This window comes from Pseudophryne corroboree, chromosome 4, assembly GCF_028390025.1.
Source record: "Pseudophryne corroboree isolate aPseCor3 chromosome 4, aPseCor3.hap2, whole genome shotgun sequence".
Lineage (NCBI taxonomy): Eukaryota > Metazoa > Chordata > Amphibia > Anura > Myobatrachidae > Pseudophryne > Pseudophryne corroboree.
The window spans coordinates 57,569,839-57,595,651 of NC_086447.1; the positions used below are offsets into that span (position 1 = coordinate 57,569,839).

At 48.5% G+C, this 25,813-nt stretch overlaps 1 protein-coding gene across 1 annotated transcript in view; it reads right to left on the reverse strand.

Annotated features, from left to right (window-relative positions):
* The window catches only part of KIF13B (kinesin family member 13B), a 253,470-nt gene that overhangs the window by 28,059 nt on the left and 199,598 nt on the right, over nt 1-25,813 (reverse strand). The window contains exons 34-37 of the mRNA XM_063915075.1: nt 23,181-23,258; nt 21,048-21,101; nt 6,965-7,082; nt 5,691-5,824 (exon numbers count right to left, since the gene is read on the reverse strand). Of these exons, the coding sequence (XP_063771145.1) occupies nt 5,691-5,824; nt 6,965-7,082; nt 21,048-21,101; nt 23,181-23,258 (384 nt within the window). The remainder of the gene's footprint in view (nt 1-5,690; nt 5,825-6,964; nt 7,083-21,047; nt 21,102-23,180; nt 23,259-25,813) is intronic.

Here is a 25,813-nt window from a genome sequence, read left to right on the forward strand (position 1 = left end):
CAGCTGCGATTTTGGAATATTGAGAATCCAATCGTGCTGCCGCAACACTACCTGAGATAGTGCTACACCGACCTCCAACTGTTCCCTGGATCTTACCCTTATCAGGGAATCGTCCAAGTAAGGGATAACTAAAATTCCCTTCCTTCGAAGGAATATCATCATTTCGGCCATTACCTTGGTAAAGACCCGGGGTGCCGTGGACCATCCATACGGCAGCGTCTGAACTGATAGTGACAGTTCTGTACCATAAACCTGAGGTACCCTTGGTGAGAAGGGTAAATTTGGACATGAAGGTAAGCATCCTTGATGTCCCGAGACATCATGTAGTCCCCTTCTTCCAGGTTCGCAATCACTGCTCTGAGTGACTCAATCTTGAATTTGAACCTCTGTATGTAAGTGTTCAAAGATTTTAGATTTAGAATCGGTCTCACCGAGCCGTCCGGCTTCGGTACCACAACAGTGTGGAATAATACCCCGTTCCCTGTTGCAGGAGGGGTACCTTGATTATCACCTGCTGGGAATACAGCTTGTGAATGGCTTCCAAAACTGTCTCCCTGTGAGAAGGAGACATCGGTAAAGCCGACTTTAGGAAACGGCGAGGGGGAGACGTCTCGAATTCCAATTTGTACCCCTGAGATATCACCTGAAGGATCCAGGGGTCTACTTGCGAGTGAGCCCACTGCGCGCTGAAATTCATTGAGACGGGCCCCCCACCGTGCCTAATTCTGCTTGTAAAGCCCCAGCGTCATACTGAGGGCTTGGCAGAGGCGGGAGAGGGTTTCTGTTCCTGGGAACTGGCTGATTTCTGCAGCCTTTTTTCCTCTCCCTCTGTCACGGGGCAGAAATGAGGAACCTTTTGCCCGCTTGTCCACGAAAAGACTGCGCCTGATAATACGGCGTCTTCTCATGTTGAGAGGCGACCTGGGGTACAAACGTGGATTTCCCAGCTGTTGCCGTGGCCACCAGGTCTGAAAGACCGACCCCAAATAACTCCTCCCCTTAATAAGGCAATACTTCCAAATGCCGTTTGAAATCCGCATCACCTGACCACTGTCGTGTCCATAACCCTCTACTGGTAGAAATGGACAACGCACTTAGACTTGATGCCAGTCGGCAAATATTCCGCTGTGCATCACGCATATATAGAAATGCATCTTTTAAATGCTCTATAGGCAAAAATATACTGTCCCTATCTAGGGTATCAATATTTTCAGTCAGGGAATCCGACCACGCCAACCCAGCACTGCACATCCAGGCTGAGGCGATTGCTGGTCGCAGTATAACACCAGTATGTGTGTAAATACATTTTAGGATACCCTCCTGCTTTCTATCAGCAGGATCCTTAAGGGCGGCCATCTCAGGAGAGGGTAGAGCCCTTACAAGCGTGTGAGCGCTTTATCCACCCTAGGGGGTGTTTCCCAACGCACCCTAACCTCTGGCGGGAAAGGATATAATGCCAATAACATTTTAGAAATTATCAGTTGTTATCGGGGGAAACCCACGCATCATCACACACCTCATTTAATTTCTCAGATTCAGGAAAACTACAGGTAGTTTTTCCTCACCGAACATAATACCCCTTTTTGGTGGTACTCGTATTATCAGAAATGTGTAAAACATTTTTCATTGCCTCAATCATGTAACGTGTGGCCCTACTGGAAGTCACATTTGTCTCTTCACCGTCGACACTGGAGTCAGTATCCGTGTCGGCGTCTATATCTGCCATCTGAGGTAACGGGCGCTTTAGAGCCCCTGACGGCCTATGAGACGTCTGGACAGGCACAAGCTGAGTAGCCGGCTGTCTCATGTCAACCACTGTCTTTTATACAGAGCTGACACTGTCACGTAATTCCTTCCAACAGTTCATCCACTCAGGTGTCGACCCCCTAGGGGGTGACATCACTATTACAGGCAATCTGCTCCGTCTCCACATCATTTTTCTCCTCATACATGTCGACACAAACGTACCGACATACAGCACACACACAGGGAATGCTCTGATAGAGGACAGGACCCCACTAGCCCTTTGGGGAGACAGAGGGAGAGTTTGCCAGCACACACCAGAGCGCTATATATATACAGGGATAACCTTATATAAGTGTTTTTCCCCTTATAGCTGCTGTATCTTTAATACTGCGCGTAATTAGTGCCCCCCCTCTCTTTTTTAACCCTTTCTGTAGTGTAGTGACTGCAGGGGAGAGCCAGGGAGCTTCCCTCCAACGGAGCTGTGAGGGAAAATGGCGCCAGTGTGCTGAGGAGATAGGCTCCGCCCCCTTATCGGCGGCCTTATCTCCCGTTTTTCTATGTATTCTGGCAGGGGTTAAATGCATCCATATAGCCCAGGAGCTATATGTGATGCATTTTTTGCCATCCAAGGTGTTTTTATTGCGTCTCAGGGCGCCCCCCCCCAGCGCCCTGCACCCTCAGTGACCGGAGTGTGAAGTGTGCTGAGAGCAATGGCGCACAGCTGCAGTGCTGTGCGCTACCTTGTTGAAGACAGGACGTCTTCTGCCGCCGATTTTCCGGACCTCTTCTGTCTTCTGGCTCTGTAAGGGGGCCGGCGGCGCGGCTCTGGGACCCATCCATGGCTGGGCCTGTGATCGTCCCTCTGGAGCTAATGTCCAGTAGCCTAAGAAGCCCAATCCACTCTGCACGCAGGTGAGTTCGCTTCTTCTCCCCTTAGTCCCTCGATGCAGTGAGCCTGTTGCCAGCAGGTCTCACTGAAAATAAAAAACCTAAAACTAAACTTTTCACTAAGCAGCTCAGGAGAGCCACCTAGTGTGCACCCTTCTCGTTCGGGCACAAAAATCTAACTGAGGCTTGGAGGAGGGTCATGGGGGGAGGAGCCAGTGCACACCAGGTAGTTCTAAAGCTTTACTTTTGTGCCCAGTCTCCTGCGGAGCCGCTATTCCCCATGGTCCTTACGGAGTCCCCAGCATCCACTTAGGACGTTAGAGAAAAGTTAATAGAAAAAACCAAACAGGCGTACGTGTGCACATTTAAATGTAAAGTGCATATTGGACAACAAAATATTTTAAAAAGCTACAACATAACTGCAGATATATTGTATTCCTATAAATGTACAAAGTCACCAAATAATCTAAAGGTATAGACTTTGTGGTTGAAACAAATGAAATACACGTAAAGCCCTATCCCTATCCCCAAAAAATATATTAATTTTGCTCTGTAATGCACAAAATACAGTTAATCCCAAAGATTAACTGCAAAAACATGAAAAAACTGGACAGGCACTTGAATGGGTTAAAAAGGGAGAGAAGTTTGAGAAGTAAACGTATCCCTAGATAGGACATGGACCAGGAAAAGTTTACCACAACTATCCTATTATTTCCTAATGACTGACCTCACCAAAACCTCAGCCCGCCCCAGAGCTAGATAAACTCAATGATCTAGTGTAGACCAACACAGGCTATGAAGGCTGGTGTCTCTAAGGGAGGCTGGGACGTGAAAACCTGTATGGCCTCAGATATTCCTCAGTTCTGCCATGATATGTGGTGGGGAACTTGAAAGCTGGGAGACAGGGTAAGGAACAAGTTTCAAACTCCTCGAGTGACAACTTTGACCTCAATGATCCAAAAATAAAGAACAGGAGGCCCAGAAAACAATATTTGGAATAACTTATTCCAGACTCCTCAAACTGTCCAACGCTATATTAAAGACCCAATGGGACAAAAAAGAAAAAGATAAAGTTTCCAGAAAACAGTCCCTTCAGGAGCCAGACAATCAGAAAGGTTTCTTCTCCACAATAGCCAGTGAAGGTAAGTCCAGGTAATGGCCAATTGCAGCTATTTAATCCTGGAAGGAGCAGGTTCCTTGCTATGTGTATATAAATTTTTTCAGTTTCAATACATATGATGTCCGATCCATTAAAAAAGTAGCATTAAGAAAGGAACGCAACGAACGAGGCTTTGACGCCAAGGATTTTTTTTCCTTTTTTTATTGGTATAATGATCATCAATTGGTTTTCATTAGGTCAGTGGGACCTAATGCTCGCATTTAGTCTTGCTAAGAATATTTGTAATATTACATTTTAAACTTTAACGATTCCAGTAGCAATGTGATATGGAGACCTGCGTTGGGGTCGTATGAATCGATACGCGGTGCTAAATTCTGAACCAAAATTAACCCATAATTACTGTAGGAGGTTAAGTCAGGGTAAAGGTCATATCAGGAGTTGTTCCACTTCTAGGTGGATATCCAGAGATATAAGCAGCCAGATCTGTGTTCATTCCTGCGCATGCTTTGGGGGTCACCCAATATGTGTAGGGCTGCCTTCCGATGCGTCCGCAATCTAATTGCGAATGCATCAGATCTAAGTTTGACCCCTGGCAAGGCCGTCAGCTGCCTTTTTCCCCCCAGAGTGGCTCAGTGTGACGTCACGCAGCCACCCTAAAAATAGTCCAGGCCCCGCAACGGCCTCGCCTGTCAATCACATTGTGGTCGCATCCATCAGTGATGCGGCCGCAATATGTATGGCCATCGCAAACTGCACTGCAGGTCACTATTGTGGTCAGATCTAAATACCTCCCCTAGTCAGGTTCCAGGGACAAAAACAACAAAAAAAAAAAGTGTATCCCATTGCCTCTCCCTGTAACCCACTGACCCGTTACCTTACTGCCTTCTCCCTGTCACCCACTGCCACCTCCCCCGTCACCCACTGCCACCTCCCCCGTCACCCACTGCCCGTCACCCACTGCCCCCTCCCCGTCACCCACTGCCCCCTCCCCGTCACCCACTGCCCCCTCTGCCCCCTCCCCGTCACCCACTGCCCCCTCCCCGTCACCCACTGCCCCCTCCCTGTCACCCACTGCCCCCTCCCCGTCACCCACTGCCTTCCCCACTGTCACCCACTGCCTCCTCCCCTGTCACCCACTGCCTCCTCCCCTGTCACCCACTGCCTCCTCCCCTGTCACCCACTGCCTCCTTCCCTGCCACCACTGCCTCCTTCCCTGCCACCACTGCCTCCCTGACATCCCCAGACCCTTCATAGCAGGTAAAAAACTTAACATGCAAATGAATATATTCAGAAACACATGCAGGGCATCGCATTAGTGGTCACTTCACATCTGTTTCGTGCCTCCGTATTGCTACTGTGCATGTGCGGTCAGCTGACGACACATGCAGCGCCCATTCTGCGGTAACTCGCTAGGGTCCTGTAATAATTTTTATTGTCTGATGGGGACCCAGAGCGAAACAGTTTGAGAAAACCTGCTCTAATACATAAGCTGTGAGAAGAAAATGTTTTAATACACATAATACTTAGAATGAGTTGTGGAGATTGCTTATCGTGAGCCCCACACGGCCTAGCGGACATGCTCTAAATCCAGCAGACACCGCTGACTACATGCAACACATTTCATACATTTCACTCTGGACAGAATCAAAGATTCCAATCTAGCACACAAAGATGTGACGAGGAGGAGGAGCCCGCCTCCACAGCCCCCTCACTGGCCGGTGACCAGCTGGCGGGGATTCATGTTCAGAAATCTGATTTGCTTTAAAGGATGCAAACATAATTCAGAGAGGAACATCGACATCTCTGCTATCAAACAACGTCAAGAATACAAAGTATAAAAGACAATTGCCAACGGCAATATCAGGGGCCCAAGATTTGCTCTGCATCAAAAGGAATACACCGAGCCAATATGGCTGACCCTGATAGGCCCGCCTACCTGAGGTACATGCTGGCTTAGGGTCTGTCTGCTCTTGTCATCCCGTTGAGGAAACAGAGATTTAAGGAGTTTGGGCATTTGAGGCACTAAGGATTTCACAGGGCTCATGAAGGACGACGCAGAGTTATCCTGACCTGCCAAAAGAAACACAAAAACGCGTGAATATCATTATCCATACAGCATCATATAAGTAACTTATACTTTGACTACATCTGTAAGCTGGTAGCGAGCAATGAAAAAAAATCATAACAAAAAGGTGCCATTAGACTGCACATCATATCAGTCATAGTGTCCCAGAGTCAGGTGTAAGGTGGCGGGGCTGGCAGAGACATGGTCACACATTGAGGTGCATACTGTCCCAGAGTCAGGTGTAAGGTGGCGGGGCTTGCGGAGACATGGTCACACATTGAGGTACATACTGTCCCAGAGTCAGGTGTAAGGTGGCCGGGCTGGTGGAGACATGGTCACACATTGAGGTACATAGCGGCACAGAGTCAGGTGTAAGGTGGCCGGGCTGGCGGAGACATGGTCACACATTGAGGTACATACTGTCCCAGAGTCAGGTGTAAGGTGGCCGGGCTGGCGGAGACACGGTCACACACTGAGGTATATACTGTCCCAGAGTCAGGTGTAAGGTGGCCGGGCTGGCGGAGACACGGTCACACACTGAGGTACATACTGTCCCAGAGTCGGGGTGTAAGGTGGCCGGGCTGGCGGAGACACGGTCATGCATTGAGGTACATACTGTCCCAGAGTCAGGTGTAAGGTGGCCGGGCTGGCGGAGACACGGTCACACACTGAGGTACATACTGTCCCAGAGTCAGGTGTAAGGTGGCCGGGCTGGCGGAGACACGGTCACACACTGAGGTACATACTGTCCCAGAGTCAGGTGTAAGGTGGCCGGGCTGGCGGAGACACGGTCACACACTGAGGTACATACTGTCCCAGAGTCAGGTGTAAGGTGGCCGGGCTGGCGGAGACATGGTCACACATTGAGGTACATACTGTCCCAGAGTCGGGGTGTAAGGTGGCGGGGCTGGCGGAGACATGGTCACACATTGAGGTACATACTGTCCCAGAGTCAGGTGTAAGGTGGCCGGGCTGGCGGAGACACGGTCATGCATTGAGGTACATAGCGGCACAGAGCAGTGGTGCATTCAACATTGCACCTAGACAACGTCTTTCCACAATCTGAACAGATCCTCAGCCTGATCCGGTGTAGGATGCAACAGTTTATAGATGTAAGTCACTATCACAGGGGAAGGGGGACTTACCTGGGTCCGGAGAATGGCTGTATGCTGATTTGGCAGATATACTGGGCCGAGGTGAAGTCCCGCTGCGGGCAGTGTGAGGTGAAGATTCGGACACATCCTGCTGACTTTCCCATCGGCCCTGCGGCGGAGACAGATATCTGCGGTTAGGTGACCAGTAAGAGATTTAGGCCTGAGGTGCACTTAGAACAATAGTGCATGTGAACTATCGTGCTCTGGATCCAGCCCTTAGGTTCCGCATAATGTGCTGTAACTGAGCCCGAGAACTATTTCATAGCTCAGGACACAGTACGTGACCATCGAGGAACCCTTCATGTATGTTTCTGGAATTAACAATACTCAATCGCTTATAATAAACCTTCTGCGTATATCAAACACACAGAGTGCTACGGTAAGAGGTGCTGCGCCGCATCGCCTAAAATACCTGCAATCCACCTATTCTCCATCCATTTAATGTACTGCAGATGTTACTTTATTATCTCTGCGAGAGGCTAGAGAAATCTCCAAAATACCCCAATGGTGGTGCTCCATTCATTAGGCTCCCAATGGGTCACAGTAATCTGCAAAACACAGTCTCCTCTAGTGTAGCGATGTGTCCTCATACACCTAGCCTCAATGAGACGCCTGGCGCGACTGAGCCATACCAAGCGGTGTAGCAACTTTTTGCTCGAATGTGCGTCTTAGCCGCAATCTCACTTCACAAGCAGCACTGATTCATTTAACATGCAACACTTGCATATCTGTGTGCGACTGGGTCTGAATCTGTATACGGAGCGCAACAGAGCATGGCGAGAGAAAAAGCAGCGTCCGCTGCACTGTAGCACTTCATATACAGATTCATACTCACTCGCCCACAGATATACAAGTGTCGCACATCACAGCAATCAGTGCAGTCTTGTGCATCGGCTTTGTTGCATCGCATTGTGATTAAGACGCACATTCTAGCAAAAAAAGTTATTTGGCGCAAGCCAAGTGGCGCAGGTCTAGGTGTGATATAAGGGATATAGGGGGTCATTCCGACCCGATCGCTCGCTGCAGTTTATCGCAGCGAAGCTTTCGGGTCGGAACTGCACATGCGCCGGCGTGCAGCAGCGCATGCCGGGCGGCCGAAGGCCGTCGTTCCCTAGCGATCGCCTCTGCCTGATTGACAGGAGGGGTCTGGACGGCCAACGCAGGCATGGCCGGACCGTTGGGGGGGGAGTGCGACGGCTGCGTGACGTGTCACGCAACCGCTGCGACCCGGGCAGCGAAGAGGTTCTCCCGGCCAGCCTTTTGCATTTCTGCGGGGGTCTTTGGAAATGAAGGAAATGATTAAATATCCTCTGTAAAGCGATACGTAATGTGTGCGCCACATAAATATCTGTCATTAATGGTAATAAACACAACACAGACACGGAATCTCTCCACCGTACATTAATAAAACACCTAAAAACTGCGCGTAAAAGAGGAAAAACATATCTACACCAGATGTGACGTCTGACCTAGGCTTAGTGTAAATGATTCTCCGGAGCGCGTCACGCGGCAGATGAGACAATACTGGCGATCACACCACGGAAGACGTCCCTTATATCATTCTGTCTGGCGTAACAGCAGAAGCGACGTATTATAATGTATTATTCACTTAAACGGCTCCGTTCACCTTGGGGAGAACCTGCGGCTGCTGCACAGATCAGCTGCGTCAAGCTAATCTAATTGCTCCCAGTGACAGTACAAATTGCCGGTTTAAAGTGGAGAAAATGTGAGCCTGACTGAAGCCGGTCTCTCCCGCCTTGTTAAAGGACAGAACGCTTTACTGTCATAATAAAATTTATGCAGTAAATTCCATTTACAAAAACACCCTTGGGATCAGAGATGCACGTTCTTCTTAGCAGAGTGTTCCTACAAGCAAGGAAGGTCTGGGATGAGATGGGCTCGTAATGAGACGGCGGCGAGGGGGGTAGGGGGGGCTGGGAGATATCGGGACTCAGAACATTAACTGTGAGAAAAACAGAAGATGTAACTATATCCTACAATGTATTTTTAAGTTCAGATTGTTCCTCTTTTAATGTGGAAAACAATGCAGGGTACGATTACACTGCACAGGAAAGTAGCAATGGAACACACAGCCACTAGCTGGACAGGAAGTCACACACTATGGCCAGACTTATTATTGGTTTCCAATCAGCGAAACGCGTAGGGTCAGATTGATTGTTCTAAAGAGTTTAACTGAATTTTACTTTTCTATACAGGGGTTTCATCTCAGGGGTAGCATCAGCATCACTGCACATACACCTAAAGTATAGAGAGCACAGGCAGTGGCGGAACGAACGCCACGCAATCAGTGTGTCATCTTCTGAGTGGGCACTTCTTCAACTCAGGTCTTGGCAAAATTCCTCTACTAATTATATTAATTATACCAGCATTAAGGTTATGGCGATCAATAGTTTTAAATGACATCTATGTCAATCATGTGAAATAAATACTTCTCAGAAGATGGGCGCGTTTCGCAGAAAAATCCTTTAAAAAGAAAATGTTGTTGCTCATAGAAAGCAATTGTTTTTCTGGGCCAATGAGGTATAAGCATTTGATACGTAACACACAGAGTGCGGCAGAACATTTGTGACTTCCTGTGGGTTCATTTGTGCAGTGAAAAGGCATTTGCTGTGCTTCATATTATAGCTATTACCATATCAATGTACCCGCACCAGTCTACTTAGAACAAATTGCTGGAACAAGGGGTACAAATGTGGGACAGCTATGTCAGGGCACTGATGTGAGTATAAGAGGGCGTAGGGGAGGTGTGAGGGTGTGTCAATGTGAGTAGTACAGGTAGGAGTAGGGGAGGTGTGAGGGTGTACCAGTGTGAGTAGTACAGGTGGGAGTAGGGGAGGTGTGAGGGTGCAGCAGTGTGAGTAGTATAGGTGGGAGTAGGTGAGGTGTGAGGGTGTAGCAGTGTGAGTAGTATAGGTGGGAGTAAGTGAGGTGTGAGGGTGTACCAGTGTGAGTAGTACAGGTGGGAGTAGGGGAGGTGTGAGGGTGTACCAGTGTGAGTAGTACAGGTGGGAGTAGGTGAGGTGTGAGGGTGTACCAGTGTGAGTAGTACAGGTAGGAGTAGGGTAGGTGTGAGGGTGTACCAGTGTGAGTAGTACAGGTGGGAGTAGGGTAGATGTGAGGGTGTACCAGTGTGAGTAGTACAGGTGGGAGTAGGTGAGGTGTGAGGGTTTACCAGTGTGAGTAGTACAAGTGGGAGTAGGGGAGATGTGAGGGTGTACCAGTGTGAGTAGTACAGGTGGGAGTAGGTGAGGTGTGAGGGTGTACCAGTGTGAGTAGTACAGGTGGGAGTATGTGAGGTGTGAGGGTGCACCAGTGTGAGTAGTACAGGTGGGAGTAGGTGAGGTGTAAGGGTGTAGCAGTGTGAGTAGTACAGGTGGGAGTAGGGGAGGTGTGAGGGTGTACCAGTGTGAGTAGTATAGGTGGGAGTAGGTGAGGTGTGAGGGTGTACCAGTGAGTAGTACAGGTGGGAGTAGGTGGTGTGTAAGAGTGTACCAGTGTGAGTAGTACAGGTGGGAGTAGGTGAGGTGTAAGGGTGTACCAGTGTGAGTAGTATAGGTGGGAGTAGGTGGGGTGTAAGGGTGTACCAGTGTGAGTAGTATAGGTGGGAGTAGGTGAGGTGTGAGGGTGCACCAGTGTGAGTAGTACAGGTGGGAGTAGGTGAGGTGTAAGGGTGTAGCAGTGTGAGTAGTACAGGTGGGAGTAGGGGAGGTGTGAGGGTGTACCAGTGTGAGTAGTACAGGTGGGAGTAGGGGAGGTGTGAGGGTGTACCAGTGCGAGTAGTACAGGTGGGAGTAGGTGAGGTGTAAGGGTGCACCAGTGTGAGTAGTATAGGTGGGAGTAGGTGAGGTGTGAGGGTGCACCAGTGTGAGTAGTACAGGTGGGAGTAGGGGAGGTGTGAGGGTGTGCCAGTGTGAGTAGTACAGGTGGGTGTAGGGGAGGTGTGAGGGTGTGCCAGTGTGAGTAGTACAGGTGGGTGTAGGGGAGGTGTGAGGGTGCACCAGTGTGAGTAGTATAGGTGGGAGTAGGGGAGGTGTGAGGGTGTACCAGTGTGAGTAGTACAGGTGGGAGTAGGGGAGGTGTAAGTGTGTGTCAGTGTGAATAGTACATGTGGGAGTAGGTGAGGTGTGAGGATGTACCAGTGTGAGTAGTACAGGTGGGAGTAGGGGAGGTGTGAGGGTTTACCAGCGTGAGTAGTACAGGTGGGAGTAGGGGAGGTGTGAGGGTGTACCAGTGTTAGTGGTACAGGTGGGAGTAGGGGAGGTGTGAGGGTGTTACCAGTGTGAGTAGTACAGGTTGGAGTAGGGGAGGTGTGAGGGTGTACCAGTGTTAGTGGTACAGGTGGGAGTAGGGGAGGTGTGAGGGTGTTACCAGTGTGAGTAGTACAGGTTGGAGTAGGGGAGGTGTGAGGGTGTACCAGTGTGAGTAGTACAGGTGGGAGTAGGGTAGGTGTGAGGGTGTACCAGTGTGAGTAGTACAGGTGGGAGTAGGGGAGGTGTGAGGGTGTACCAGTGTGAGTAGTACAGGTGGGAGTAGGGGAGGTGTGAGGGTGTACCAGTGAGAGTAGTACAGGTGGGAGTAGGTGAGGTGTAAGGGTGTACCAGTGTGAGTAGTACAGGTGGGAGTAGGTGAGGTGTGAGGGTGTACCAGTGTGAGTAGTACAGGTGGGAGTAGGTGAGGTGTGAGGGTGTACCAGTGTGAGTAGTACAGGTGGGAGTAGGGGAGGTGTGAGGGTGTGCCAGTGTGCAGGTGGGAGTAGGTGAGGTGTGAGGGTGCACCAGTGTGAGTATAGGAGGGTGTAGGTGAGGTGTGAGGGTGCACCAGTGCGAGTATAGGAGGGAGTAGGGGAGGTGTAAGGGTGTACCAGTGTGAGTAGTACAGGTGGGAGTAGGGGAGGTGTGAGGGTGTGCCAGTGTGAGTAGTACAGGTGGGAGTAGGGGAGGTGTGAGGGTGTAGCAGTGTGAGTAGTATAGGTGGGAGTAGGTGAGGTGTGAGGGTGTACCAGTGTGAGTAGTACAGGTGGGAGTAGGTGAGGTGTAAGGGTGTACCAGTGTGAGTAGTACAGGTGGGAGTAGGGGAGGTGTAAGGGTGTACCAGTGTGAGTAGTACAGGTGGGACTAGGGGAGGTGTGAGGGTGTACCAGTGTGAGTAGTACAGATGGGAGTAGGTGAGGTGTGAGGGTGAACCAGTGTGAGTAGTACAGGTGGGAGTAGGTGAGGTGTGAGGGTGCACCAGTGTGAGTATAGGAGGGTGTAGGTGAGGTGTGAGGGTGCACCAGTGCGAGTATAGGAGGGAGTAGGGGAGGTGTAAGGGTGTACCAGTGTGAGTAGTACAGGTGGGAGTAGCGGAGGTGGCTTGTGGCATGATATTCAAAAAGACTTGAGGCTGTAATTGCTGCCAAAGGTGAATCAACAAAGTATTGAGCAAAGGCTGTGAATACTTAAGTGCATGTGATTTCTTAGTTTTTTATTTTTAATAAATTAGCAAAAACTTTTTTCACGTTGTCATTATGGGGTGTTGTGTACAGAATTTTGAGGGAAAAATAAGATTTTACTTACCGATAAATCTATTTCTCGTAGTCCGTAGTGGATGCTGGGGACTCCGTCAGGACCATGGGGATTAGCGGCTCCGCAGGAGACAGGGCACAAAACTCAAGCTTTAGGATCAGGTGGTGTGTACTGGCTCCTCCCCATATGACCCTCCTCCAAGCCTCAGTTAGGATACTGTGCCCGGACGAGCGTACACAATAAGGAAGGATATTGAATCCCGGGTAAGACTCATACCAGCCACACCAATCACACCGTATAACTTGTGATCTAAACCCAGTTAACAGTATGACAAACGTAGGAGCCTCTGAACAGACGGCTCACAACAAATAACAACCCGATTTTTTTGTAACAATAACTATGTACAAGTATTGCAGACAATCCGCACTTGGGATGGGCGCCCAGCATCCACTACGGACTACGAGAAATAGATTTATCGGTAAGTAAAATCTTATTTTCTCTGACGTCCTAGTGGATGCTGGGGACTCCGTCAGGACCATGGGGATTATACCAAAGCTCCCAAACGGGCGGGAGAGTGCGGATGACTCTGCAGCACCGAATGAGAGAACTCCAGGTCCTCTTTAGCCAGGGTATCAAATTTGTAGAATTTTACAAACGTGTTCTCCCCCGACCACGTAGCTGCTCGGCAGAGTTGTAATGCCGAGACCCCTCGGGCAGCCGCCCAGGATGAGCCCACCTTCCTTGTGGAATGGGCCTTGACAGATTTAGGCTGTGGCAGGCCTGCCACAGAATGTGCAAGTTGAATTGTGCTACAAATCCAACGAGCAATCGTCTGCTTAGAAGCAGGAGCACCCAGCTTGTTGGGTGCATACAGTATAAACAGCGAGTCAGATTTTCTGACTCCAGCCGTCCTTGAAATGTATATTTTCAATGCCCTGACCACGTCCAGCAACTTGGAATCTTCCAAATCGCTAGTAGCCGCAGGCACCACAATAGGCTGGTTCAGGTGAAACGCTGACACCACCTTAGGCAGAAACTGAGGACGCGTCCGCAGTTCTGCCCTGTCCGAATGGAAAATCAGATATGGGCTCTTATACGATAAAGCCGCCAATTCTGATACTCTCCTGGCTGAAGCCAGGGCCAGTAGCATGGTTACTTTCCATGTAAGATATTTCAAATCCACCGATTTGAGTGGCTCAAACCAATGGGATTTGAGAAAATCCAAAACTACATTCAGGTCCCACGGAGCCACTGGGGGCACAACCGGGGGCTGTATATGTAGTACTCCTTTTACAAAAGTCTGGACTTCAGGAACTTAGGCCAATTCTTTCTGGAAGAAAATCGACAGGGCCGAAATTTGAACCTTAATGGACCCCAATTTGAGGCCCATAGACAATCCTGTTTGCAGGAAATGTAGGAATCGACCCAGTTGAAATTCCTCCGTGGGGGCCTTCCTGGCCTCACACCCCGCAACATATTTTCTCAAATGCGGTGATAATGTTGTGCAGTCACCTCCTTCCTGGCTTTAACCAGTGTAGGAATGACCTCTTCTGGAATGCCTTTTTCCTTTAGAATTCGGCGTTCAACCGCCATGCCGTCAAATGCAGCCGCGGTAAGTCTTGGAATAGACACGGTCCCTGCTGAATCAGGTCCCGTCTTAGAGGTAGAGGCCACGGATTTTCCGTGAGCATCTCCTGAAGTTCCGGGTACCAAGTTCTTCTTGGCCAATCCGGAGCCACGAGTATCGTTCTTACTCCCCTTTGCCGTATAATTCTCAGTACTTTGGGTATGAGAGGCAGAGGAGGAAACACATACACTGACTGGTACACCCACGGTGTTACCAGAGCGTCCACAGCTATTGCCTGAGGGTCTCTTGACCTGGCGCAATACCTGTCCAGTTTTTTGTTGAGGCGAGACGCCATCATATCCACCTTTGGTTTTTCCCAACGGTTCACAATCATGTGGAAGACTTCTGGATGAAGTCCCCACTCTCCCGGGTGTAGATCGTGTCTGCTGAGGAAGTCTGCTTCCCAGTTGTCTACTCCCGGAATGAACACTGCTGACAGTGCTATCACATGATCTTCCGCCCAGCGAAGAATCCTTGCAGCTTCTGCCATTGCTCTCCTGCTTCTTGTGCCGCCCTGTCTGTTTACGTGGGCGACTGCCGTGATGTTGTCCGACTGGATCAACACCGGCTGACCTTGAAGCAGAGGTTTTGCCAGGCTTAGAGCATTGTAAATTGCTCTTAGCTCCAGTATATTTATATGAAGAGACATCTCCAGGCTTGACCATACTCCCTGGAAGTTTCTTCCCTGTGTGACCGCTCCCCAGCCTCTCAGACTGGCATCCGTGGTCACCAGGACCCAGTCCTGTATGCCGAATCTGCGGCCCTCTAACAGATGAGCACTCTGCAACCACCACAGAAGAGACACCCTTGTCCGTGGCGATAAGGTTATCCGCTGATGCATCTGCAGATGCGATCCGGACCATTTGTCCAGCAGATCCCACTGAAAAGTTCGTGCGTGGAATCTGCCGAATGGAATTGCTTCGTAAGAAGCCACCATCTTTCCCAGGACTCTTGTGCATTGATGCACAGACACTTTTCCTGGTTTTAGGAGGTTCCTGACAAGTTCGGATAACTCCTTGGCTTTCTCCTCCGGAAGAAACACCTTTTTCTGAACCGTGTCCAGAATCATTCCCAGGAACAGCAGACGTGTTGTCGGGGTCAACTGAGATTTTGGAAAATTCAGAATCCACCCGTGTTGTTGCAGCACTACTTGGGTTAGTGCTACTCCGTCCTCCAGCTGTTCTCTGGACCTTGCCCTTATCAGGAGATCGTCCAAGTAAGGGATAATTAATACGCCTCTTCTTCGCAGAAGAATCATCATTTCGGCCATTACCTTGGTAAAGACCCGAGGTGCCGTGGACAATCCAAACGGCAGCGTCTGAAACTGATAATGACAGTTTTGCACTACGAACCTGAGGTACCCTTGATGTGAAGGGCAAATTGGGACATGCAGGTAAGCATCCTTTATGTCCAGGGACACCATAAAGTCCCCTTCTTCCAGATTCGCTATCACTGCTCTGAGTGATTCCATCTTGAACTTGAATTTTTGTATGTACAGGTTCAAAGATTTCAGATTTAGAATAGGTCTTACCGAGCCGTCCGGCTTCGGTACAACAAATAGCGTGGAGTAATACCCCTTTCCCTGTTGTAGGAGGGGTACCTTGACTATCACCTGCTGAGAAAACAGCTTGTGAATGGCTTCCAATACCGTCGCCCTGTCTGAGGGAGACGTTGGCAAAGCAGACTTTAGGAACCGGCGAGGGGGAGACTTCTCGAATTCCAACCTGTAACCCTGAGATACTACCTGCAGGATCCAAGGGTCCACCTGTGAGCAAGCCCACTGTGCGCTGAAATTCCTGAGTCGACCCCCCACCGCTCCTGAGTCCGCTTGTACAGCCCCAGCGTCATGCTGAGGGCTTTGCAGAACCCTGAGAGGGCTTCTGTTCCTGGGCAGGGGCTGCTTGCTGCCCTCTCTTACCCCTTCCTCTGCCCCGGGGCAGATATGACTGTCCTTTTGCCCTCTTGTTCTTATAGGACCGAAAGGACTGCGGCTGAAAAGACGGTGTCTTTTTCTGTTGGGAGGGGGTCTGAGGTAAAAAGGTGGATTTTCCGCCAGTTGCCGTGGCCACCAGATCCGATAGACCTACGCCAAATAATTCTTCCCCTTTATACGGCAATACTTCCATATGTCGTTTGGAATCCGCATCACCTGACCACTGTCGCGTCCATAAACTTCTTCTGGCAGATATGGACATCGCACTTACTCTCGATGCCAGAGTGCAAATATCCCTCTGAGCATCTCGCATATAAAGAAAAGCATCCTTTAATTGCTCTAAAGTCAATAAAATACTGTCCCTATCCAGGGTATCAATATTTTCAGTCAGGGAATCCGACCAGACCACCCCAGCACTGCACATCCAGGCTGAGGCGATGGCTGGTCGCAGTATAACACCAGTATGTGTGTATATACTCTTTAGGGTAGTTTCCAGCCTCCTATCAGCTGGATCCTTGAGGGCGGCCGTATCAGGAGACGGTAACGCCACTTGTTTTGATAAGCGTGTGAGCGCCTTATCCACCCTAGGGGGTGTTTCCCAGCGCGCCCTAACCTCTGGCGGGAAAGGGTATAATGCCAATAACTTTTTTGAAATTAGCACTTTTCTATCTGGGTTAACCCACGCTTCATCACATACATCATTCAATTCCTCTGATTCAGGAAAAACTACAGGTAGTTTTTTCACCCCCCACATAATACCCCTTTTTGTGGTACTTGCAGTATCAGAGATATGCAAAGCCTCCTTCATTGCCGTGATCATATAACGTGTAGCTCTACTTGAAAATACGTTTGTTTCTTCACCGTCGACACTAGATTCAGTGTCCGTGTCTGGGTCTGTGTCGACCGACTGAGGTAGAGGGCGTTTTACAGCCCCTGACGGTGTCTGAGACGCCTGGGCAGGTACCAACTGGTTTTCCGGCCGTCTCATGTCGTCAACTGATTTTTGTAATGTGCTGACATTATCACGTAATTCCATAAACAAAGCCATCCATTCCGGTGTCGACTCCCTGGGGGGTGACATCACCATTACCGGCAATTGCTCTGCCTCCACACCAACATCGTCCTCATACATGTCGACACACACGTACCGACACACAGCAGACACACAGGGAATGCTCTTATCGAAGACAGGACCCCACTAGCCCTTTGGGGAGACAGAGGGAGAGTTTGCCAGCACACACCCAAGCGCTATAATATATATGGGAACAACCTTATATAAAAGTGTTGTATCCTTATAGCAGCTTAAATATATAAAATATCGCCATAAAAAGTGCCCCCCCTCTCTGTTTTACCCTGTTTCTGTAGTGCAGTGCAGGGGAGAGTCCTGGGAGCCTTCCTCACAGCGGAGCTGAGCAGGAAAATGGCGCTGTGTGCTGAGGAGAATAAGCCCCGCCCCCTATTACGGCGGGCCTTTCTCCCGTAGTTTGTAATATCTGGCAGGGGTTAAATACATCCATATAGCCTCAAGGGCTATATGTGATGTATTTTTTAGCCATAAAAGGTATTTACATTGCTGCCCAGGGCGCCCCCAGCAGCGCCCTGCACCCTCCGTGACCGTTGGTGAGAAGTGTGTGACAAACAATGGCGCACAGCTGCAGTGCTGTGCGCTACCTTCAAGAAGACTGAAGAGCCTTCTGCCGCCGGTTTCTGGACCTTCAATCTTCAGCATCTGCAAGGGGGGTCGGCGGCGCGGCTCCGGGACGAACCCCAGGGTGAGACCTGTGTTCCGACTCCCTCTGGAGCTAATGGTGTCCAGTAGCCTAAGAAGCCAATCCATCCTGCACGCAGGTGAGTTGAACTTCTCTCCCCTAAGTCCCTCGATGCAGTGAGCCTGTTGCCAGCAGGACTCACTGAAAATAATAAACCTAAAAACTTTTTCTAAGCAGCTCCTTAAGAGAGCCACCTAGATTGCACCCTGCTCGGACGGGCACAAAAACCTAACTGAGGCTTGGAGGAGGGTCATAGGGGGAGGAGCCAGTACACACCACCTGATCCTAAAGCTTGAGTTTTGTGCCCTGTCTCCTGCGGAGCCGCTAATCCCCATGGTCCTGACGGAGTCCCCAGCATCCACTTAGGACGTCAGAGAAAATTAATTTATTCCATTTTGGAATAAGGCTGTAACATAACAAAATGTGGAAAAAGTGAGGCGCGGTGAATACTTTCTGGATGCACTGTAATATACAGTCAGGTCCATAAACCAGTCTGTGGTGTGTATGGGTTAGGAAGGAGAGATATACATATGTGTATATATGATATGAGACTAGCAGCACACATTAAAGTCCAACAGGTGGAGTGCAAAGCTCATACAGGTTACGATATGAACAAACATAGCCAGCAACATCCAATTTGAATAGAAAAATTACTTTAGATTTATTGCATATAGCAATGAAAAAGTGCAATGCATTTCAGGTAAAGTGCATCAAAAGCATGGGAGACCGGATTAAATCACAATCAAGCAGCACAGATATAGAAATATACAGTCAGGTCAATAAATATTGGGACATGGACACAATTCTCATATTTTGGGCTCTATACACCACCACAATGGATTTGAAATGAGACAAACAAGATGTGCTTTAACTGCAGACTTTCCGCTTTAATTTGAGGGTATTTACATCCAAATCAGGTGAACGGTGTAGGAATTACAACGGTTTCTATATGTGCCTCCCACTTTTTAAGGGACCAAAAGTAATGCGACAAACTAAACAATCCTAAATCAAACTTTCACTTTTTAATACTTTGTTGCAAATCCTTTGCAGTCAATTACAGCCTGAAGTCTGGAACGCATAGACATCACCAGACGCTGGGTTTCATCCCTGGTGATGCTCTGCCAGGCCTCTACTGCAAATGTCTTCACAAGGGAAATAATTCTTCTGTCATCCACCACAGTTGTTTTCCATGGTCTTCCGGGTCTTTTGGCGTTGCTGAGCTCTCCGGTGCGTTCTCTCTTTTTAAGAATGTTCCAAACAGTTGATGTGGCCACACCTAATGTTTTTGCTATCTCTCTGGTGAGTTTGTTTTGATTTTTCAGCCTAATGATGGTTTGCTTCACTGATAGTGGCAGCTCTTTGGCTCTCATATTGAGAGTCAACAGCAACAGATTCCAAATGCAAATGTCACACCTGGAATCTACTCCAGACCTTTGACCTGCTTAATTGATGATGAAATAACGAGGGAATAGCCCACACCTGTCCATGAAATAGCTTTTGAGTCGACTGTCCCATTACTTTTGGTCCCTTAAAAAGTGGGAGGCACATATAGAAACCGTTGCAATTCCTACACCGTTCACCTGATTTGGATGTAAATACCCTCAAATTAAAGCGGAAAGTCTGCAGTTAAAGCACATCTTGTTTGTTTCATTTCAAATCCATTGTGGTGGTGTATAGAGCCCACAATATGAGAATTGTGTCCATGTCCCAATATTTATGGACCTGACTGTATATCTCTATTATAAATATGTATAGCTCTCCTTCCTAACCCATACACACCACAGACTGTCTCTCCCCAGTGACTCCATGCTGCATTCCCAGTGTTCTCACCCCATCCCGAAGCCATGTATCCCCCTCACCAATCCACTCTTACCCTGGGGAGAGACCCACCTGCACGGTCAATCTCCTTGCAAATGGCCGTGCGAACGGATTCTTCGCACAAACCCAGCTTTGTACCTGTGCAACGCGCCTGCGCATTGCGGTGCATACGCAGTTCTGACCTGACCGCAGCGCTGCAAAGAACGCTAGCGAGCGATCAGGTCTGAATTACCCCCCCATGTTTTCCAGGCCTCCCGGAGATCTGTAGAATTGTCAGTTAGGAATGAATGTACTGTAGCACATCTTAATTAGTAATGACTACACCTGTGCACCAGCTAGGTGGTCTGGAAAATTTGAACTGTTGGTAGATCTCGAGGACTGGTTTGGCCAGCCCTGTTCTAATGTATAATAGGTCAGTGTGGTCAGATACTGCGCCATCTAGTGGCTGGAAGAGGGAACGGGCTATAATAAATATACACTAGCAGAGAACATTACTGCAGTACCGAAATAGTATTTCACTGGACCTTATTAATGAAGTGCGTTTATTACATGTTTGTGAGTGTGAAATCTTGTTATTACATTATGCATGGTCTATTGGTCGACTTGGTCAAGGCTGACGCATGAAAAGGTCGACATGAGTTTTTTACATTTTTTTTCCTTCATTTTATTTTTACTTTTTCATACTTTACGATCCACGTGGACTACGACTGGGAATAGTAAGCGAAGCGAGCCATGCGAAGGGACACTGTGCACTAATTGGGGTTCTCGGTCACTTTACGAAGAAAACGTCACAAAAAAAAACCCTTTAAAAACTAATGTCGATCTTTTTCCCTGACGACCTTGTCCATGTCAATCTGCCGACCATGTTGACCTTATTCAAGTGTCGATCTACTGCCTGTCGACCAATAGTGGTTGACCTAATGAGTGTCGACCTAAATAGGGTCAACCCAACAAACCCATTCTTTACACGGCACCTCTGCAATTATTGGCTTTGTAAATTAAACTTTAAAAAAAAAAAAATTAAAAAAATTCTAAAGTTTCCCGTCATGACATTGTAGCCATCACTCATCTGTGTGGTATCCACAGAACTTTCTCGCTGGGCCGCCAGGCAGCGTTACTGATCGTTCCGGCTCCGGGAATCGAGCAGCAGATTCTATTTGAATGATCGACTAACTGTCCTCTGCTCTGAAGTGATAAATTATTTTGTGCAGAGAAAAAATTCCAGCTCTGCTGTAACCGTATCAATAATAAGCCCTCAGATAAGAGTCTGGAAAGTTCTTACATACTTCCTAAATATTGACGCTGAACTCTTGTTTCATTAGTGAATAGCTCTGACGTCCAACATAGCGGGACAGCAGTTTTTATTCAGTACAGCATGTAAGATATGCACACGTCGCCATACCCTGTTATTTGCCAGGTTGTGTTGTGCTCCTAGGTCCTGTCGGCTTCCTGACAGCTGTAAATTGAAGAAAAAAAAATCTTAATTTTTTTTTTTCTAGTGAAATTATTTTTCATGATTTTTATCGATCGTATAAAACTTAGAAAAGATGCATCTATTGAGCGATGCAGGACTAAAGTTCTGTGGACACATCTGAAAGACTTGTCTGGATAGGACAGGGCATCAAATCATGCAGTAAGATCTTGGTATTTGCATAACTAGGCAGTACAAGCAATATGCCCGGTGGACTATATGGCAGTGTATATTATTTTTTATTTATATTGAGCCACAAGGGGTCCGTGGCACTGTACAAGGGGATACATATGACTTCATGATAATTATTCTGAGCCACAAGGGGTCCGCAGCACGAGACTTATATTGAGCCACAAGGGGTCCGTGCCACTGTACAAGGGGATACATATGACTACATGATACTTATGTTGAGCCACAAGGGGTCCGTGGCACTGTACAAGGGGATACATATGACTACATGATACTTATATTGATCCACAAGGGGTCCGTGGCACTGTACAAGGGGATACAAATGACATGATACTTATGTTGAGCCACAAGGGGTCCGTGGCACTGTACAAGGGGATACAAATGACTACATGATACTTATATTGATCCACAAAGGGTCCGTGCCACTGTACAAGGGGATACATATGACTACATGATACTTATGTTGAGCCACAAGGGGTCCGTGGCACTGTACAAGGGGATACATATGACTACATGATACTTATATTGATCCACAAGGGGTCCGTGGCACTGTACAAGGGGATACAAATGACATGATACTTATGTTGAGCCACAAGGGGTCCGTGGCACTGTACAAGGGGATACAAATGACATGATACTTATATTGATCCACAAGGGGTCCGTGGCACTGTACAAGGGGATACATATGACTACATGATACTTATGTTGAGCCACAAGGGGTCCGTGGCACTGTACAAGGGGATACAAATGACTACATGATACTTATATTGAGCCACAAGGGGTCCGTGGCACTGTACAAGGGGATACAAATGACTACATGATACTTATATTGAGCCACAAGGGGTCCGTGGCACTGTACAAGGGGATACAAATGACTACATGATACTTATATTGAGCCACAAGGGGTCCGTGGCACTGTACAAGGGGATACAAATGACATGATACTTATGTTGAGCCACAAGGGGTCCGTGGCACTGTACAAGGGGATACAAATGACTATATGATACTTATATTGAGCCACAAGGGGTCCGTGGCACTGTACAAGGGGATACAAATGACTACATGATACTTATATTGAGCCACAAGGGGTCCGTGGCACTGTACAAGGGGATACAAATGACTACATGATACCTATGTTGAGCCACAAGGGGCCCGTGGCACTGTACAAGGGGATACATATGACTACATGATACTTATGTTGAGCCACAAGGGGTCCGTGGCACTGTACAAGGGGATACAAATGACATGATACTTATGTTGAGCCACAAGGGGTCCGTGGCACTGTACAAGGGGATACAAATGACTACATGATACTTATATTGATCCACAAGGGGTCCGTGGCACTGTACAAGGGGATACATATGACTACATGATACTTATGTTGAGCCACAAGGGGTCCATGGCACTGTACAAGGGGATACAAATGACATGATACTTATGTTGAGCCACAAGGGGTCCGTGGCACTGTACAAGGGGATACAAATGACTACATGATACTTATATTGAGCCACAAGGGGTCCGTGGCACTGTACAAGGGGATACAAATGACTACATGATACTTTTATTGAGCCACAAGGGGTCCGTGGCACTGTACAAGGGGATACAAATGACATGATACTTATGTTGAGCCACAAGGGGTCCGTGGCACTGTACAAGGGGATACAAATGACTACATGATACTTATATTGATCCACAAGGGGTCCTTGGCACTGTACAAGGGGATACGTATGACTACATGATAATTATATTGAGCCACAAGGGGTCCGTGGCACTGTACAGGGTGATACATATGACTTCATGATAATTATATTGAGCCACAAGGGGTCCACGGCACTGTACAAGGGGATACATATAACTACCGTGGGCGGAACTTACTCTGTGAACGTTGGGGGAACTGAGACTTTTCCTGCTCAGCTTCCCCTTTCCTGACAGCTGCTCCTTCACCGCCACCTCCTGGAAGGGGAGAAACAGCAGCCGTTACCACCAGCTCATATACACATTAGCTGCAGACTACAAGGAATCAGAGATACACCGATGAAAGGAATAGATTTACTATTCCATGTGTTGTCCAACCATCGATGGCGAGCCAAGAGTAGTGTTATCCCCAATTCCTTTACCCAAGTAATTACAAATATCATTATCATTTTAATGTGGGCACAACGTTTCCTGGCCATGACGAGCCTGGTTATGGATGTGTATGGCTGCCAGAATTATTACTTCATCCATTTATTATTATCCTTTATTTATATGGCGCCACTAGGTGTCTGCAGCGCCTTACTGTGTAAATAAAGAGAGACGGTATGACCAGAACAAGGGAAGTGACCACACAACACGGACATGGTGCATAAACACTGCTGCAGTCACAGAGCCCAAACAGCATCAGGGCGGCTCCACCTAAGGACATGGTAAGGGAGGAAAGCGCATGAGGGGAGAGGGCCCTGCTCGTGAGAGCTCACATTCTAAAGGGGAGGGGCAGACAGACAGGGGTGACACAGAGGGGAGAGATAGTGAGCCAGGAGCATGGAGCAGTGAGTTAGGGTGATCGGTGGATATAGAGGGGCGACGCAGAGGGGAGATACAGTGAGCATGGAGCAGTGGGTTAGGGTGATGGGTGGACAGAGAGGGGAGACACAGTGAGCACGGAGCAGTGGGTTAGGGTGATGGGTGGACAGAGAGGGGAGATACAGTGAGCATGGAGCAGTGGGTTAGGGTGATGGGTGGACAGAAAGGGGAGACACAGTGAGCACGGAGCAGTGGGTTAGGGTGATGGGTGGACAGAGAGGGTGACACAGTGAGCACGGAGCAGTGGGTTAGGGTGATGGGTGGACAGAGAGGGGAGACACAGTGAGCATGGAGCAGTGGGTTAGGGTGATGGGTGGACAGAGAGGGGAGACACAGTGAGCATGGAGCAGTGGGTTAGGGTGATGGGTGACGCAGAGGGTAGACACAGTGAGCATGGAGAAGAATTATTACTTCATCCATGGGTGGACAGAAATGGGAGACACAGTGAGCACGGAGCAGTGGGTTAGGGTGATGGGTGATGCAGAGGGTAGACACAGTGAGCATGGAGCAGTGGGTTAGGGTGACGCAGAGGGTAGACACATTGAGCATGGAGCAGTGGGTTAGGGTGATGGGTGGACAGAGAGGGTAGACACAGTGAGCATGGAGCAGTGGGTTAGGGTGATGGGTGATGCAGAGGGTAGACACAGTGAGCATGGAGCAGTGGGTTAGGGTGACGCAGAGGGTAGACACATTGAGCATGGAGCAGTGGGTTAGGGTGATGGGTGGACAGAGAGGGTAGACACAGTGAGCATGGAGCAGTGGGTTAGGGTGATGGGTGATGCAGAGGGTAGACACAGTGAGCATGGAGCAGTGGGTTAGGGTGATGGGTGACGCAGAGGGTAGACACAGTGAGCATGGAGCAGTGGGTTAGGGTGACGCAGAGGGTAGACACATTGAGCATGGAGCAGTGGGTTAGGGTGATTGGTGGACAGAGAGGGTAGACACAGTGAGTATGGAGCAGTGGGTTAGGGTGAGGAGAGCTCAGACACAGATTTATCATGGGCCTGATGATACTGTATAACACACAAGTAACACGATTATGTAAATCATGTCCTTAGATTTGGTGAGCGCCGAGCGGTGAGGTCATCACGTCACTTATTACATAACCTAACATCTGTTTGTACAGTGGTGATGTCACTGTATAGTCATATGACTTATGGAACTCTCCTGTGACGGAACGCCTCTGACTAGGAGGATCTCACACAGGTCATTTGTTTAGCGCCTTTAGTTATATAAGGAATAATGTGCCCATTACGGCCTTCTGTGACCAGTATAACACACAGTCACATATACGGTCACACAACTCAACAGCGCCTTCTAACAACCCTGTGCTATAAAAAAGGGTCACTTACTACCGGTTACCGACTGTCTCGCTACAATACAAATCAGATGAAGAGGCAGAAAAGCCACAACAGACACCGGAATGTCGGTCACACAGCAGCTGACCCCGGATGTACATCCTGCAGATGCTGTGCACTAGTTTATGGGACTGACGTGTCCAAAGACACAAAGTTCTAGGTGCCGTGTAAAGCAGCGCTCTGCACTATGAAAGCAATCGTACTGAATGTCTAAACTAGAAAACCATGAAAAACAATACAAAATGATTTTAGTAACTGAGATACAATCTACAATGGAGTAACATAATATAAAGGACAGATCAGCATGACGTCACTGCTTGTACCAGCCCTTAAAAAGCAATTTTAATAACTTTAGTGTCTAAAATGTACTATAAGGGATCGCTGAACGAAGGCTCTCATAGGCCCTTCTATGTCCCCATCTAAACGTGGATTGTTACAGATCAGGTACCACGAAGGGTGAAATCTGACAGACCACATATAGGCAACCTGCAATGCGAATGGGATTTCTTGACACATTTAATATGGTTAATATTAGCTGAAATTATCCTCTGGAAGTCGTGGAGAAGGCACGGAAATGGGGTGTTGCTT